We start from the raw sequence: 14317 nt of genomic DNA on the forward strand, positions 1-14317 counted from the left end.
CTTGGTGAAAGACAACTGGATTTTAAATAGCCTATCAAGGAGTCTAACCTTGAATGTCAAAGACCAAGAACGCTGGTGAATGAGCAAATTAGAGTTGTAATCATTCACGCTCTGTGTAAAAAAGACTGTTTGCATCATTTATACAAGACTTTCAAAAAGATTTGCAATTTTTCCACTATTTCAGACTCACCACTGGTAAGGGAAAATGGGGACTAGCATGAAGAATGACTTTTCATAAACCACCACTAGAATGACAATTAGAAGGACCAGTTATTTTAATGATCCAACTGGAAAAAGAATATCCTCCAATATACCTTTAATGATATATTCAGACCCTACTGGTAAAATATCACAACAGTGATATAACTATTGTGCAATGTAAACCAAGGCAATGTCTATGGATATTTATTAGCAATAGTTATTAAAAGCTTAAAGTTAAATCGACATCTACACCAACATTCTATGCAGTTTACACATGCTTTTTTAACCTGTGACTATCGGTTACCCTTCCTTTGCATTGGATTGTTGCTGAGCATAGGTAGAAACAATCATGTGTCTGTGGTTTGAATTTACAGAAAATAGCAAAAGTACTAAACTTTGCATGTGTAAAGTGTTGCTGAGCGATAGAAATGAAACTCATACTTCCTGAGTCATGCAAAGTCTGAAGAGGCTGATTGCCTGAGGTTTCCTGTAACCTAAAGCATCACAAAGAAATATATTTTTTGTTTCAATCAAAATGCAAAAAAATAACTATTGCCTTTTTTTTAAAACTTAAAATGTATTTTAGATTTCTGGCCTCAGAAGAATAAAAGCCTTTTTAAAGCATATTTCATTATTTGTGAAGGAAAAGACGGAGACTTGTTTGTTGCATAAGCATCTTCAGGAAATGAGGTCAAGAGTTATTTTAAAGCAATGAGAAAAAGCTAGCTGCAGCACGAAACAACCACAAAGACATCCTGCCAGAATGAGGAGGGGGCTGATGAAGCCACACAAAGCTTTATAAGAGGAGCCTTGACCAGAGTGGGAAGTTAGAAATATAAAAAGCTCCACATTTATATCTATACAGAACTATGTCTTTATAATTATATATCTATATAGATATATCTTTATAAAATATCATTGTTTTTTTTCTTACTTTAGAGCCAAGTTCTTAACAGATGCAGTATTTTAATTACCCTACCCGCCATGGGCACAAGAAAAACTTCAACCGCTTGTCAGTTGTTTTAGGTTTTTATACCTGCTTAAAGTGATCGCAAAGTTATTATTATATTATGCAGCAATTTTCTTTTATTAGAAACGTTTTGTATTTGTTTAGAACTTAAACAGATTAAGCAGCTCTCTGTCAGTCCCTTGTTTTGCCATTAGGAGTCAGTAGCAGCTCACATACTGAAATAAAAATGGACATGAGACTTTTATTAAGGAAGTTTTATTATTGTTTTTTTATCATGAGAATTTCACTCCAGTTAGCATTTTCAATGGACTAATTATAATCAGTTGTTCATTTTATCTTCATGTAAACACGAGAAAAAAATAAGAAAGGAAACAGCAACACCAACGACAAAAAAATCATATAGCTGTCAATTAGATAAATCTGATTAGAAAAAATGAAAGAATGTTAGATATAATTGTCATATTTAGGGGGACAGAGTTAGTAAACTTAAAACAATAAGTGCTTTTCAATAGAGAATTGTTTTTACTGAATAAACCACTAAAAGCGATTTTTTTTCCAATGTATTTCTGCAGTAAATATAGAAAACACAAAATAAAACGTTATGAGTCAGAAGAAAAACTATTTTTATTACTAAAAGAAAAATTGTGAAAATAAATAAAACTTTAATGATGAAAGCAGCTTTCCCACAAAGGTCAAATATTAGTTCAATTTCCTTAATAGCTTGTTTTTTTTCAAGTATATTTCCTTTATCTCAAAAATATGAATTCAATTCCTTTCAAAAGTATTTTATTCCTTCCAAATTATTTTTCTTTTTATCTATTCTTCAGTTTATTGTTTTATATCTTAGTTTCATTATTTTCCTCCAAAAGACTTAAAGGAAAAGTCCGGTCATATTCAGAATTCAAACTTCTGAAAGTACCTTAAATATGAAATAATTACACACTGTTCAATAATGATCCGTGTTTTTAAATCAGAGTAATTTTCATGTGAATGTGCTTTACTGGAGGCATCCATGTTTGTCAAAGAACACTACTGCCACCTACTGGTTAGTGACGTCACGGTGCGGTATCGGCTGTTGATCAAGTCCCAGTGCTGTATCTGGTGTTTGTCACAACGCGCTATTATCCAAGTCATCTTGAAAACATTCTTCTTCCAAATGTTGGCTACATATTACGTGTTTTTTCTCTTGCCAGAAGTTCGATGGCAAATCCTCCCTCTTCAAGTTGGCGATCCAACGACCAACCCGTCCGTGGAGGATCAGGAATCAGAAAGGTGAAATAAATTTTTTTCACTTTTACCCGATGTATTCCAACGTCCAACTGCCATGCACGTGGGCATTGTCAGTTTCACTATAGCTCTGGTGAATTTCAATGGTGAAGTCCTCTGGAAATCTTCAATAATTGTTGTTGATTGCAGATGTGTCTAGTAGTTCCCATTGATTTTGCTTGTAAAGCGGGGAGAATGGTGCTAGGCTTACCGCACCGTGACGTCGCTGCCAGAAGATGTCAGGAGTGAGGTGTTACTATATTTGGGCAAAAATGGCCTCTCCCAGACTCAGTAATGGTGATGAAGATTAACCCCAAATTCATTAAATCACAGCCAGCGTATTAGTTTTAGGTGTGGATAATCATCCATTGATCTTTCTTTGCTGACCGAACGTTTCCTTTAATCATACTCAATGACTTCTTACAGGATAAGCAAGTCTGGACAGTGGATAGCTGCTCAAACCATAAAGAAGTAAAAACTGTATTTGCAACAATTTTTTAGCAAAGGATTTTTTTTTTTATCCTTTTCAGCTTGAAAAAAAACACAAATTATTAACTTGTTTAGACTTAAGTATATTATACTAATTGAATGACAGATCACAGGTTGGATGAAAAGCTCTTTGAGTTTTGAAAATGACCATCTCATCTTGTTTTTGTTCACCTTTTTATGAATAGCTGTGAGTGTTCACAGCTACATCTCTAAAGTTAACCCTTTCAGCATGTGATACAGAAAATAATACATACAATTTAAAATGATTAAAATCATATCAAAAAGAGCTTTTGAAACAAACATTTTCACATCAGATTAAACAGAGATATGTGAGATGTTAAGTTGCAACAAGGAGCTTTTTCACTCTTTTATACACGCAATGACTCTGCATATCATCTCTTCCATTAGATCGTTGGCTCGAAGCACAAAACTGAATCCACTTCTCATCTTGGTTATCCTGATACAGAAAAATATATTAGTGCTTAATCTAATAAAGATTTGGTCTTAATCTTTAAACCAACTTTTTCACCAGACTCACCTCTGCTGTGTAGCGATCTGCATCTGAGTTTTCTGTAAAAGAGATTATATTTAATTATTTTAAAAGCATTATTGTTTCTAATTATTTTGCCCACATCTTGACATTTACCTGTGTGACATTGGCCTGTTGTCTCCATACTGCATATTGAAAAAAACATCAAAGCATTAAGCATGAGGATGAATGTCAGAGCTCCACTTAAGCACTGGACAAGTTCAGAGAAGTTCATCACACCTATAGAAATAATATATCATCAGGTATTGCTTACAGGTTTTTTGTATTTATCAATAAAACTTTCCATTAGAAATTGATGAAAACTATTTGGTTTATTTTAGTAAAAAGAAATCATATTGTAATTTTTCCTACCTGTTGATTTCTTATTTTTTTTGTCTTCAAAGATTATATGTCCACATGAGGCTACGGCACAGCGGTGAGTCCCGATATCAGACACATTCAGTGGCAGACTGTAGTCACATGTGTGTGTTGATGTCCTTTTTATTCTGTTACACTGAGTGTAAATGATTCCTGGTTGATGTTCTTTAGCGTCTCTAAACCAGTAGAAACTGCCCTCTCCATGGCAGCTTCCTGTTTCCACCACACAGTCCAGTGTCTGGTCGGTTTCGGATTCCGTCTGATGGGCCAATGTGTGGACCTTAGAACCAGAACCTTCCACTATGACTGTAGCTCCATCTCCAAACTCAAACTTATGTGCATCTATAGCGATGCAGTAATAAATAGCTGAGTCTGAAGCTTGCAAATCAGAGATTTTAAGGCGATTTTCACCCTGACCCCTTTCAAGTAGAAACCGAGGATTGTTCTTGTACTCATTGTGAAATTGGCCATTTTCATTGTGCTTATATAGAGTAGCAATAGCAGTTGGTTTCTGGCCCAGAGTTTGTTTAAACCAGTAAATCATTACTGCACCTCTAAGGTAGAAACAGGGCAGAGTAACGTTGCTGCCAACATTTACTGAATAAAAACCCCTTTCCTGGCGTATGAAGGTGGAGGAGCTCATGTCAGGGTCCTGAGCTGTAGAAAAAAATCACAAAAATGTTTTTACTTTATTGTCAAAAAATTGTAATCTATTAGATCTGAGTTTATGTATGTATTAAAATCATTTAGAAAGCTTACCCGAACTTTCCACAAAGAGAAAAGTCAGAAACCAGGTAACCTCTATTGGTGTCATTCTATGTCGCAATGGTACACCCGACCAAATGAAATACATTCTGAGCACAGTTGATCAGAGAGAGGACTGTGGCTGGCTGAATAGAAGAAACGCCCTAATACAGAAACAGACACCTGACGCGCCTTTGTGCTGATTTTTACCCCTTTGTGTAAATGTTGAAGAACTTTATCTGAAAAAATCTCTTTTCTTCCATTTCAATTATTTGTGGTACAACCAACAATATATATAACCATTCATATGAGATTCTGTGTCAGCATTAACGCAGAGAAATTATGAATATCCACATAGCACAATGATTACAAAATATGAATATCTAAATTAAAAAAATGTCGCAATTATCTTAAAATGAACATCTCTAGCCTATTGAATTGTGCTTCATCATCTCCAAATCCATGTTTGATGAATTATCCATAGCATGCTAGATTAAGAGGGATACATTTAAATGCAGAAATACCAGATATAAATAAATCATATATGAATCCGATTTGCTTTATCGCTTATTTTATCTTTCTTTAATTTGTTTTTCTATTTTTCATATTTATCATAAATAAGATAATATTTTAATTAAGAAAGATTTGTATTCCACATGTAACAAAGGTTTGTAGCTGCTTAGTTAATAGAACAGTTACAGTGCGTGCTTTAATATGCAAGGATGGAATGTGTTATAGTAGGTGTACCAAAGTATAATTATGCCATATTTCTCATTGTTTAAGGTCACATTTTTTACCATGCCGCTCTCATGTTTTTGGACATTGCATGATAGCTGAAGGTATCTCAGATTATTTAATCTGTTTATAAAGACTATGCTTTAGGAGAAAACAGGTCTGTTTTCATGGCCACATTTCTTAGGCTGGGCTGCAGTGCATGTATTTCAGAAGTTTAAAAAAATCTTATTTCAATTCACTGTTGAAGACCACAAAACATAATCTGACTTTAATCCACACAACTGCAAAAAAGTAAAGACCACATTCAACAAAGAGAGGCCTATAAAAACAAATGATGATTGTTGGCTGCTGTTAGGAATCCAGTTTGTGTGGGTTGTGCTTTTGTTTGTGTTCCCTCCACCACCAGGCGGCGTCTGGTTCTCATTGGCCTCCTCACACACCTGTACCTCTGTTACGGTCACTGACCTCTAGGAGCTCTCTTCATGAGAGAGCTCTCTGGCTCTTTTCGAAAACCTAGGACGTGTCCTCCAAGGACGCGGTCTACCTAGACTGGATCCTTCGAAGTCCTTGAAAATAAGGAGACCGGAAGAGTTTAGGCTGTGAATTCGACCAGGTCTACCCTTCGGCGGGTTTTACCGCCGTATGCTCTTAGCAACCGTAAACGTTGACACACAAAGCAGGAAAAGAATGAATACAGAAGTTTTCAAAACTGTTTATTTATTTCTTTTTTATTGTGAAGTGAACAAAGACTACACTCACAAGAATCCAGAATGGAATAAATGTTCCAACCACCGGGAGCAGGAACAAATAAAATAAAATGTATTGATAGAAACCTTAGTCAGTTAAATAACCTTCTGCTGTCATTTTGCACATCTCTGATGTTGCTGCTATTTTCAAATATCCATTACTGTAAAAATGTCCATAGCTGCATAATGGTTATTTATTCCCCAGTTTTATATTGTTAAAACACCTTACAGTATTGTATTGTTTATATTTTAACTCTTCCCTATTATGTTATTCTTACACATTTTTCTAAGGTCCACATTTGTGTGACCATTTTCAATAATCTTTCTGCTGCTGTAAATCTGCCCATTGTGGGACAATAAAGGGATTTTCTATTCTATAAAATGGGTAGAAAGATATAAGTAAATCTAAACAATGTATTTATAAAAAATATATCTGCAAAATCTCTAATATTCAACAACAAAAAATACGTAGTTAAGCATATTGTGCAAAAAAGCAATAAAAAGATAAAAATCCTTTCAGATTTATAGTCCCCACACTACAGATCTATTAGAATCTGTCCTTTAATTACAGCCAAACCCATTTACACAGTAACAGATTAAAACCTTTAGATAAACCAAACACTACCGCCACATATCTGACTCAATAACCATTAAAGCAACTATTTTTCATTATTCTCAGTCGGAACTATTAAATGACTTGTATTATATTAGCTGAACTTCCAATTTTCACCACTGTTCGGCGCCAAGTAACCTTTACTCTGATCACAGCTTGCTTGGTCTCGCAATGAATCCTGGGATATCCAAGAATACCGAGGATACATCAGACCCGTCCTTCAAATCGGGCAAAAAGAAGGATGCATTTTAAGGCCGCATAACGAGGACTCTTGGAATCCGACCAGACCTCGGCGCCGCGCTATGACGTAATCGGCCTTCGAATCCGGTCTTCTAAGGATGCTTCCTAGGTTTTCGAACAGAGCCTCTGTTTCTGTTTCAAGTCTCCCTGGCTGTTACAGGTGCAATGTGTTGAAGCTCGTCAGCCACCTCATAAAGAACTTCAACCCTGAGATGTCAGGCCCCCTTCTCTTATTCACTGGGGTCTTGATCTGAAGTGATATTGTTCATGAGCTGAATGTCTCTGTGTGTGTTCATGTTGAACAATTGACTGACTCAAGTTTTGTTTTTCTGTTCACAGTGGAAGCTGGTAGGGGTTCTCTGCCATTTTTGTTGAACTGTTTTCTCCTTGTTTTGTGGTTAGCCAGGGAGTCCAGGTATCGTATGTTCTTTTCATTTTCTATGTTAGAAAGTGTTTTGTTTTATAAGTAAGGGTTTTTTTTGTTGTTTTGGCCTTGGAGACCCTGAGGCTTTAAGCTTCCCTGTTTTGTTGTTTGTTTTTTTTGTGACCCCTGCAAATTGTAAAAAAATATTTTCCTGCTGACATCTTTTAGTTTACTGACTTTTGTGTTACACCCAGTGCCAGAATTTACCCTTTAGTGGTCTTAAGGGTGGGGGTTGTAACAACCTCATTACCGGAGGACCCTTAAGCTGCTGACTACCACTACCTTGACGCCAGAGTGTTTGCCAGTTTTGGGTACTCTAGCAAAGCTGAGTTTTACTGAGTCAAACTGAGTTTTTGTCAGCCTGAGTTTAACCTTGTTGTTTTGTCTTTGCCTCTCGGCAGGAAGTCATCCTGCAATCTGGATGTTTTGGACCTTCTCTCCCCTGAAAGGATTCTCTGAGCACCAAACTGAGCTGAGGATTCGAGCTTGTGGTTTGGATCAACTTTTCCCCCCAAGGATTATTTGGGCATCTCTCTGAGCAGGGGATTCATCTTCACAAGTACCGTTCAAGTACCGCAGGAAAATTAAGTGGCAGTCAGCTCCTCCGTTCCTCAAGGAAAAACCGCAATCTGGGTAAACCCTGTCCCCCTCACTGGAACAACCCACACCGACTGGATTCAACAAGAGACACCTTTTTCTGGAAATGTGAGTCCACAGCCTTAATTCCCTTCTTCAAATCTAAGACACAAATTTCCCACTGAGCCTGAACTAACCTCAGAATCTCCCCCTTCATTTTTCAGTTCCGGTTAGACAGTGTTCTGAGCAGCACTGGACTCTTATCACCAACTCTGAATGAAACCTGTTGAACTTTTCCCTGGTTTCTCTTTTTGGTCTTCTGCATGTGGGTCAGAGCCTTAGATAAAATCATGACAGCTGCAAAAAGCCAACTAGACAAAGCTTGTCTAGATGTTTAAAAGCTTAAGAGCTTTTGTTGATTGCTTTTTACTTTTATCTTATGCAGGCCAGTTAATTATACATCAGCCTGAACACAAATGTATCCAATCATATCAACAGTCATTTGTCAATCACATTTTTTTCGGTCATAGCATGTTGATTCATATGTTGCAGCTAATATCCTCAACAGTTAAAATAAGAAATAAGAATCATTTCCTTTTCCCATTGAGTTCCATCCCAGTGTTCACGGGGATGGACGTCTGTGTCTTCGGCAGGCGTAGAGCTAACAGAACTGGCAGCGTTGCGAGGCAAGGGCTCAAACATGTACGGCTGGAAGCCTTCTACACCAAACCAAGCTTCTGGCGTCCTCTTCCACAACATCTTCGTCCCCGCTTTCCTCCTCTAAATAAAAAATGGATGACGGAGGAGACTCATCCACAACCTCCGACACAAAACTCTCATGTTTCTGCTGTCCATAGTGTCGTTGCTAAGTGCTACTCTTTCCCATTGGGAACCTACTAGCACTAAGTTGCTAACTGGTTAGCAAAATGCTTTCGAGACAATGGCCACAATTAAACATGCTTGCAAACCCTCCGCCACAACAATCCCGCCCCCCTTGATAATCAACCAATCACATTCACTTTATAAACTAAAGTTGTAAAGTTGGGCACCACAAAGGAGAATTTGGAACTGTAACCATTGGAACAGTTGCTTCCCTATGACTTTAAGCTGTGTAAGAATATAGAAGGCAGAAATGGCAAAAATCTACTCTGCTTGTAAAAAGTAAGTCCTCAAATGCAGCCCTTATTGTAAATAACTCAATGTATTTTCTCTAAAAAAATAAAAAAAACGCTTCCTGCAATGGCTGTGATTACTATTTCACTCTCAAAGACTCTCTGCTTTACCAGAATGAAAGGGATACACATGAATGTTCCATTTCACAGTAGCATTACAGCTTTCTTCAGTTTTTTTTTTTTTTTTTTTTTGCACACATTAATCAGGTCATTTACTTCAGCTGAGCGAAAAGCCCATTGCAAAAGGTTATAGGACCTCATTGCCAATTCTTGGACTGAGGGACAAACTGCCACTCTATGATTGTCATTTACAGTCTTGTGACAAATCTTGGGTTGTAACGTTCTATGGACCAGAAGCCAGCCGAGTGTTGATGGCTGCTGGTCCATTGTGGTTCACACATTGTGTGTCAACCTTCCTGTGTTTGAGCTCTGCAGGAGGTTTTCGTTCCACTGGTGGAAACTTCTACAGTGCAATTTAGGCCACCATCACCACAGAAATGGAGGTTAAACGATAAGTGTTATCGAATGCTTTTCAAACCTGGTGCTCTAAGAGATATAAATACATAGAGTTTTTATTACTTTATTTGTGTTTACAGAAGGGTTTAGTAACAACTGAACATTTAGAAAACAAATCTGATACAAAAAGCTGCACAATAATTATTTCTGTAATATTTTTCAGCATTTCTATATGTTATAGTTTCATGCATGATGGAGGCTGTTCCTTCCAATGGGATCAGACATGAAAGGCATGCTTTATTCTTTTTTGCTTCTCACTCTGGAATACACACAAATGCTCACAGCGTTGTCCTCTTGCTGCTGTTCTTCAACTCTCCTCTTTAGATCCAGAGCAGCATAATGGAGACTTTCTGTCTCGTTTTCCTGTCATTGGCAAAACATATTTGAACTTAGATTGATTCAAGTTTTAAACATCAGGATGAAAACAAAATCCCCTATCAACAAAACTGCTAGTCTGGATATTCTGGGACATATATGGATTTCATGAAATTCTTACCGCACTGACAGTGACGTCAAGGGCTCCAGAAGACTGTGGTTTACCAGTCCCTATAAACCACAATGTGTAAATAAACAGGTTAGACTGTAAGATGCATATATAGATTAAATCTAGATTTGAAATGGAAGCCTTACCTTTGCAGGACAAGCATAGCTTGGCCTTTAGTTTATGTCTCAGGAAAGACAAAGCAAGGAGCCCAATAATGGAGAAAGTGAGGGCCACACTCAGGAAATACACCAGGAGAGAATGCACTGAGGTGAAGGTAAACATGTAAAAAAGCAAAACATAAACAAACCCCTCTATATATGTATACTTGTATTATATGACCCTTGACTAATAAAGCATCAGTGTAATTCATTTTAATTGTGTTGAACTGGTTGGACATTTGCAAAGATTACATACCTAAAATCTCCACATTTGTTCCTTCTCCAAATACAACCATCCCACATGAGGCCAGAGCACAGTAGTAGGTCCCAGCATCCGAGGACATCACATAATTTAACTCAAGGTTTGAAGTGCAATTAACACCATGAAGGGGTCCATTTTTAAGACCTATACAGCTTTTTGCACTGGGATACATGAGTGAGGGTTGGGAGGCAGTATGTCTCAACCAGTAAAGGCTCTGTTCTCCTTTGCATGGTTCAGCAGACAGGCTACAGCTCAGATTTAGTGAATCTCCGATTTGTAGAGGAGTCAACGTAGACTGTTGAATAGGCAACTGGGAGTTTGATGAAACTGCTTTGACACGAAGGAAGATTCCTTGTCCAAATTCAATGGCATTGAATTCTAAAACAACACAGTAATACATCCCAGAATCCGACGGCTGAAGGTCTTTGATTGTTAAATCATTGAGTCCTTCTTTTGGCCCTGAAACAACTTGAAATCTATCTTTATATGCTGAGGAGATTATGGCTTCTTTGCTGTTCTTCAAACGTTTTGATATCATACAAGGTTTACCTCCAAGACTTTGCTTGTACCAAAGAAAGGAAGTTACAGCCTCATGCTGACAGGAGCAGCGTAAAGTCAGAGTCTGTCCAACTTTAGCTGTCTTAACGCCAGTTTCCTCAATAATATCTGAGGTTTTGACATCATTAAACACTTCGCCTGTAAAGAAATCAATAAAAAGTTAGATTTTTCTCTGGTAAAATGCCTTTAGCGCCATTCAGAATAAAACCGGAACATAAAGAAACATTAATCATCATTTGATCAATACTCACAGATTTTGCAAAGAAGCAAGAAGAAAATAAAAAGTGGCTCCATCCCTTACGTAAATCAGACCGACATTCTGTATTCTGAGGTTAGAGATTCACCAAGCTCTTATAGAAGATACATGGCTGCTTTTGATTGGCTAAGATCAATGGACGTTTTTTTCCAATAGGCTTTTGATTTGTTTAGGTTTTCATGCACCAAGCTTTAGTAGAAGATACATGGCCGCTTATGATTGGCTAAGATCAATGGAAGCTTTTTACATTAGACATTTGATTTGCTTAGGTTAAAATGTTGAATCTGCTACGGTTACGCAAACCTACCAAAAGAGGGGAACAACTGGGTCAGTTTTCTCAGGCCTACTGTAGGAGGGGGGTGGGGGCAAATACTATTGTGACCCCGGGTAAAAATTGCCCTTAATCCCGCCTTTGCCACTCCATTGGTTAGAGTGACAGTCAGTCACACAGTGCATTCAGCCAGTCACTGCATCAGGAGTGGTTATTCATTATATTGTGAGGGAGAGAGCTGGATACAAAGGAGCTACAGGTCTGTGCTTCCAAACAATTTGTTAATCTCTTTGTTTATCATGTACTTTTAAAAACTCAAAATATAAAATATCATGTAAATCTGAATAACAAGTGAGTTTGGAGCCATACAGTTCTCATGCACTGAACTATATATGGAATTGGTGAGTAGTGAACACAATGTTGTTTGTTTGTTTAGCATGTTGGTGATAGCCAATGCTAATTACATAAATTCAATTTATGTGTTTTAGATGATGAAATAAATGCTGATATTTGTATTTTATCAAAAAGACTAGATGGTGGATATCATTTTATATTTTATTTATTTCTGTAACTGAAACAAGTGTAGTTAACTAGCAGACTCGTAATTTACTGGTCCTGTTTATTTCAATACAGGCCAGGTGACCCTTTTGGGGTTAAAGGATGGTGAGCTGAAGACTAGCTGTGCCAGGAGACCCTGAAATCCACTCCATGCTGGTCCAGTCGGAGTTTGATGGTCAAAAGAATTTCCTCCCCCATCTCATCATACTGACACACAATCTATGATTCATCTATTCTCCATTGGAAACAATTTGCGCTTGAATATTTTTACCTTAAATAACTGGACAATCAAATCATGGACTTTTTAAATGTGTGTCAGTCAGACATTTTGCTGACTAGTGGGGTAATTAAGGATTTCCATGCACATTCATATTGAAGATCTACAGCAGTACTATATATATATATATATATATATATATATATATATATATATATATATATATATATATATATATATATTCATTGTATTTATATTTTTTGATTCTGTGTATAGTTGGTTTTTATTTTACTTTTTTTTTTTCTCTTCCATAAAATATACAGTATTGGAAGCACATATTCCGTTGTACTGTTTTTTTATTGATTACTGACGACAGCTCCAGTAGACAAATTTATTCTTCTTATATTCTGTGCTATCCAGTCCTTCAAAAAAAAAAAAAAAAAAAAGAAAAATGTTAAAAACATCCTCTGGACTTACTTTCCTAGTTTGCAGACGTTTAGATCTTCCCATCCAGGAAGCTATTTCAATTTAAAAGGTCAGGAATATCGTTGAGTTCGAGGTTTTATACAGTAGCCTATCAAAACCTTGTTCTGTTTTGAAAACATGCAAATTGAAATGGATGAAGGGGTCCACCCCTTTGAAATGGGGGTCGTTTGGCTTCTTTTTTTAGCCTGCAATGCCCCATACCCATCTTAGATGGTACATCATGCATTCTTTTTGTCTCTCCATCTAACATATCCAAATTATTCTTGCTCAAACAGGACTTACTTTTTATAGTGGCCCCCTGATGCTAATCTTAATCATCCAGAAATTCCAAATCAAACAAGAATTTAGACAAACATTTGACAACATTGGCAGTTCTAAGAACATTGGCAGGAACCAATGTGCAATGAGGGGTTGCCAAAAACTTAGGCCTATGTTGATCATGACCAGTATTTTCATCAACAATGACAATGACAATTTTTTAGTTGACACTCCTTTTTTCATGACGATAACAAAAACTGACAAGCTAAATGTGGATCTTTGTTAATAAAAACTTGAGAGTTAAAGCTGCAGTCTGTAAGTTTTTAAAAATCACTTTTTTGTCATATTGGCTAAAACTGTCCCTATGCCCAGACAGCAGTACATGTGATATGTAACCTGTGAAAAAAAGTGCTTCAATTGGTCCCGCATACTGCCTGTATTTCAATCTGGAAAGAATAATTCAGGACGAGTCAAAACAGCCAATTACAGCCAGAGGAGCGTCTGATGGAGTGTCAATCACAGCTCACACACGCTGAATCCCGCCCCCTCTCACCGCTTAACCTGCCGCTGCCGCAGTCAGGAGGACGCACGTGGATGCCATGGCGGAGCGACAGCCACCAGCAAAAGAGAAACTGCCCTTACTGCCCCTGCTGACAACTGCTTACACAGCAAACTTCAGTATAACCAGCATCTTATATCTAGCTGCTTGGAGGTGAGTGTTATCGCTCTTACCGGTTCACAATCCATGCCGAGTACGCTGCTTGGACGCTTCTGGTCGCATGCGGTAGCCGCGCAGATGCTGTGAGAGGGGTGGAGCTTGGAGGTGGGGCATGAGTGAAGCAGAGAGGGTGGGGGAGTGGCGTGAAACCTGTTTTTCTTCAAATTTTCAGTCGAAGTCTGCTCTCTTCTCAATGTTACAGACTGCAGCTTTAAGGGCTTGAATTTTACGAAAACATTTTTAGTGAGTGGTCTGTCAGACATTTAAAATGCATCATTGTGCTGCAATCTGCTGAGGAGTATCAGCCATGCTGTTGCATCTTGTTTAATCACGCAGCCCACCTGCCATACAGCGGTGCTCATTCTGTACGACCACAGATGGATCATGGCAGCATCTGCGGGCTGAAATTAATCCAGAATGATCCTGTACTGCACGCTCAAATCTGACGAACTGATCTTTCTGCTAATGCCGTAACGATACCACAATAGGCCC

At 37.6% G+C, this 14317-nt stretch overlaps 1 protein-coding gene across 1 annotated transcript; it reads right to left on the reverse strand.

The window, feature by feature from the left end:
• Window positions 1-9767: 9767 nt before the first annotated feature.
• On the reverse strand, window positions 9768-11355 carry LOC119772104. The gene is made up of 5 exons (XM_038268404.1): window positions 11313-11355; window positions 10498-11199; window positions 10230-10346; window positions 10096-10145; window positions 9768-9962 (listed from the first exon to the last, which is right to left on the reverse strand). The coding sequence occupies exons 1-5, from the start codon at window positions 11353-11355 to the stop codon at window positions 9837-9839; spliced, it is 1038 nt and encodes a 345-aa protein (XP_038124332.1). The 3' UTR covers window positions 9768-9836.
• Between the last annotated feature and the right edge of the window lie 2962 nt (window positions 11356-14317).

The sequence above is a fragment of the Cyprinodon tularosa genome, unplaced genomic scaffold (genome assembly GCF_016077235.1).
Source record: "Cyprinodon tularosa strain WSP-4 unplaced genomic scaffold, ASM1607723v1 ctg70, whole genome shotgun sequence".
Taxonomy (NCBI): Eukaryota; Metazoa; Chordata; class Actinopteri; order Cyprinodontiformes; family Cyprinodontidae; genus Cyprinodon; species Cyprinodon tularosa.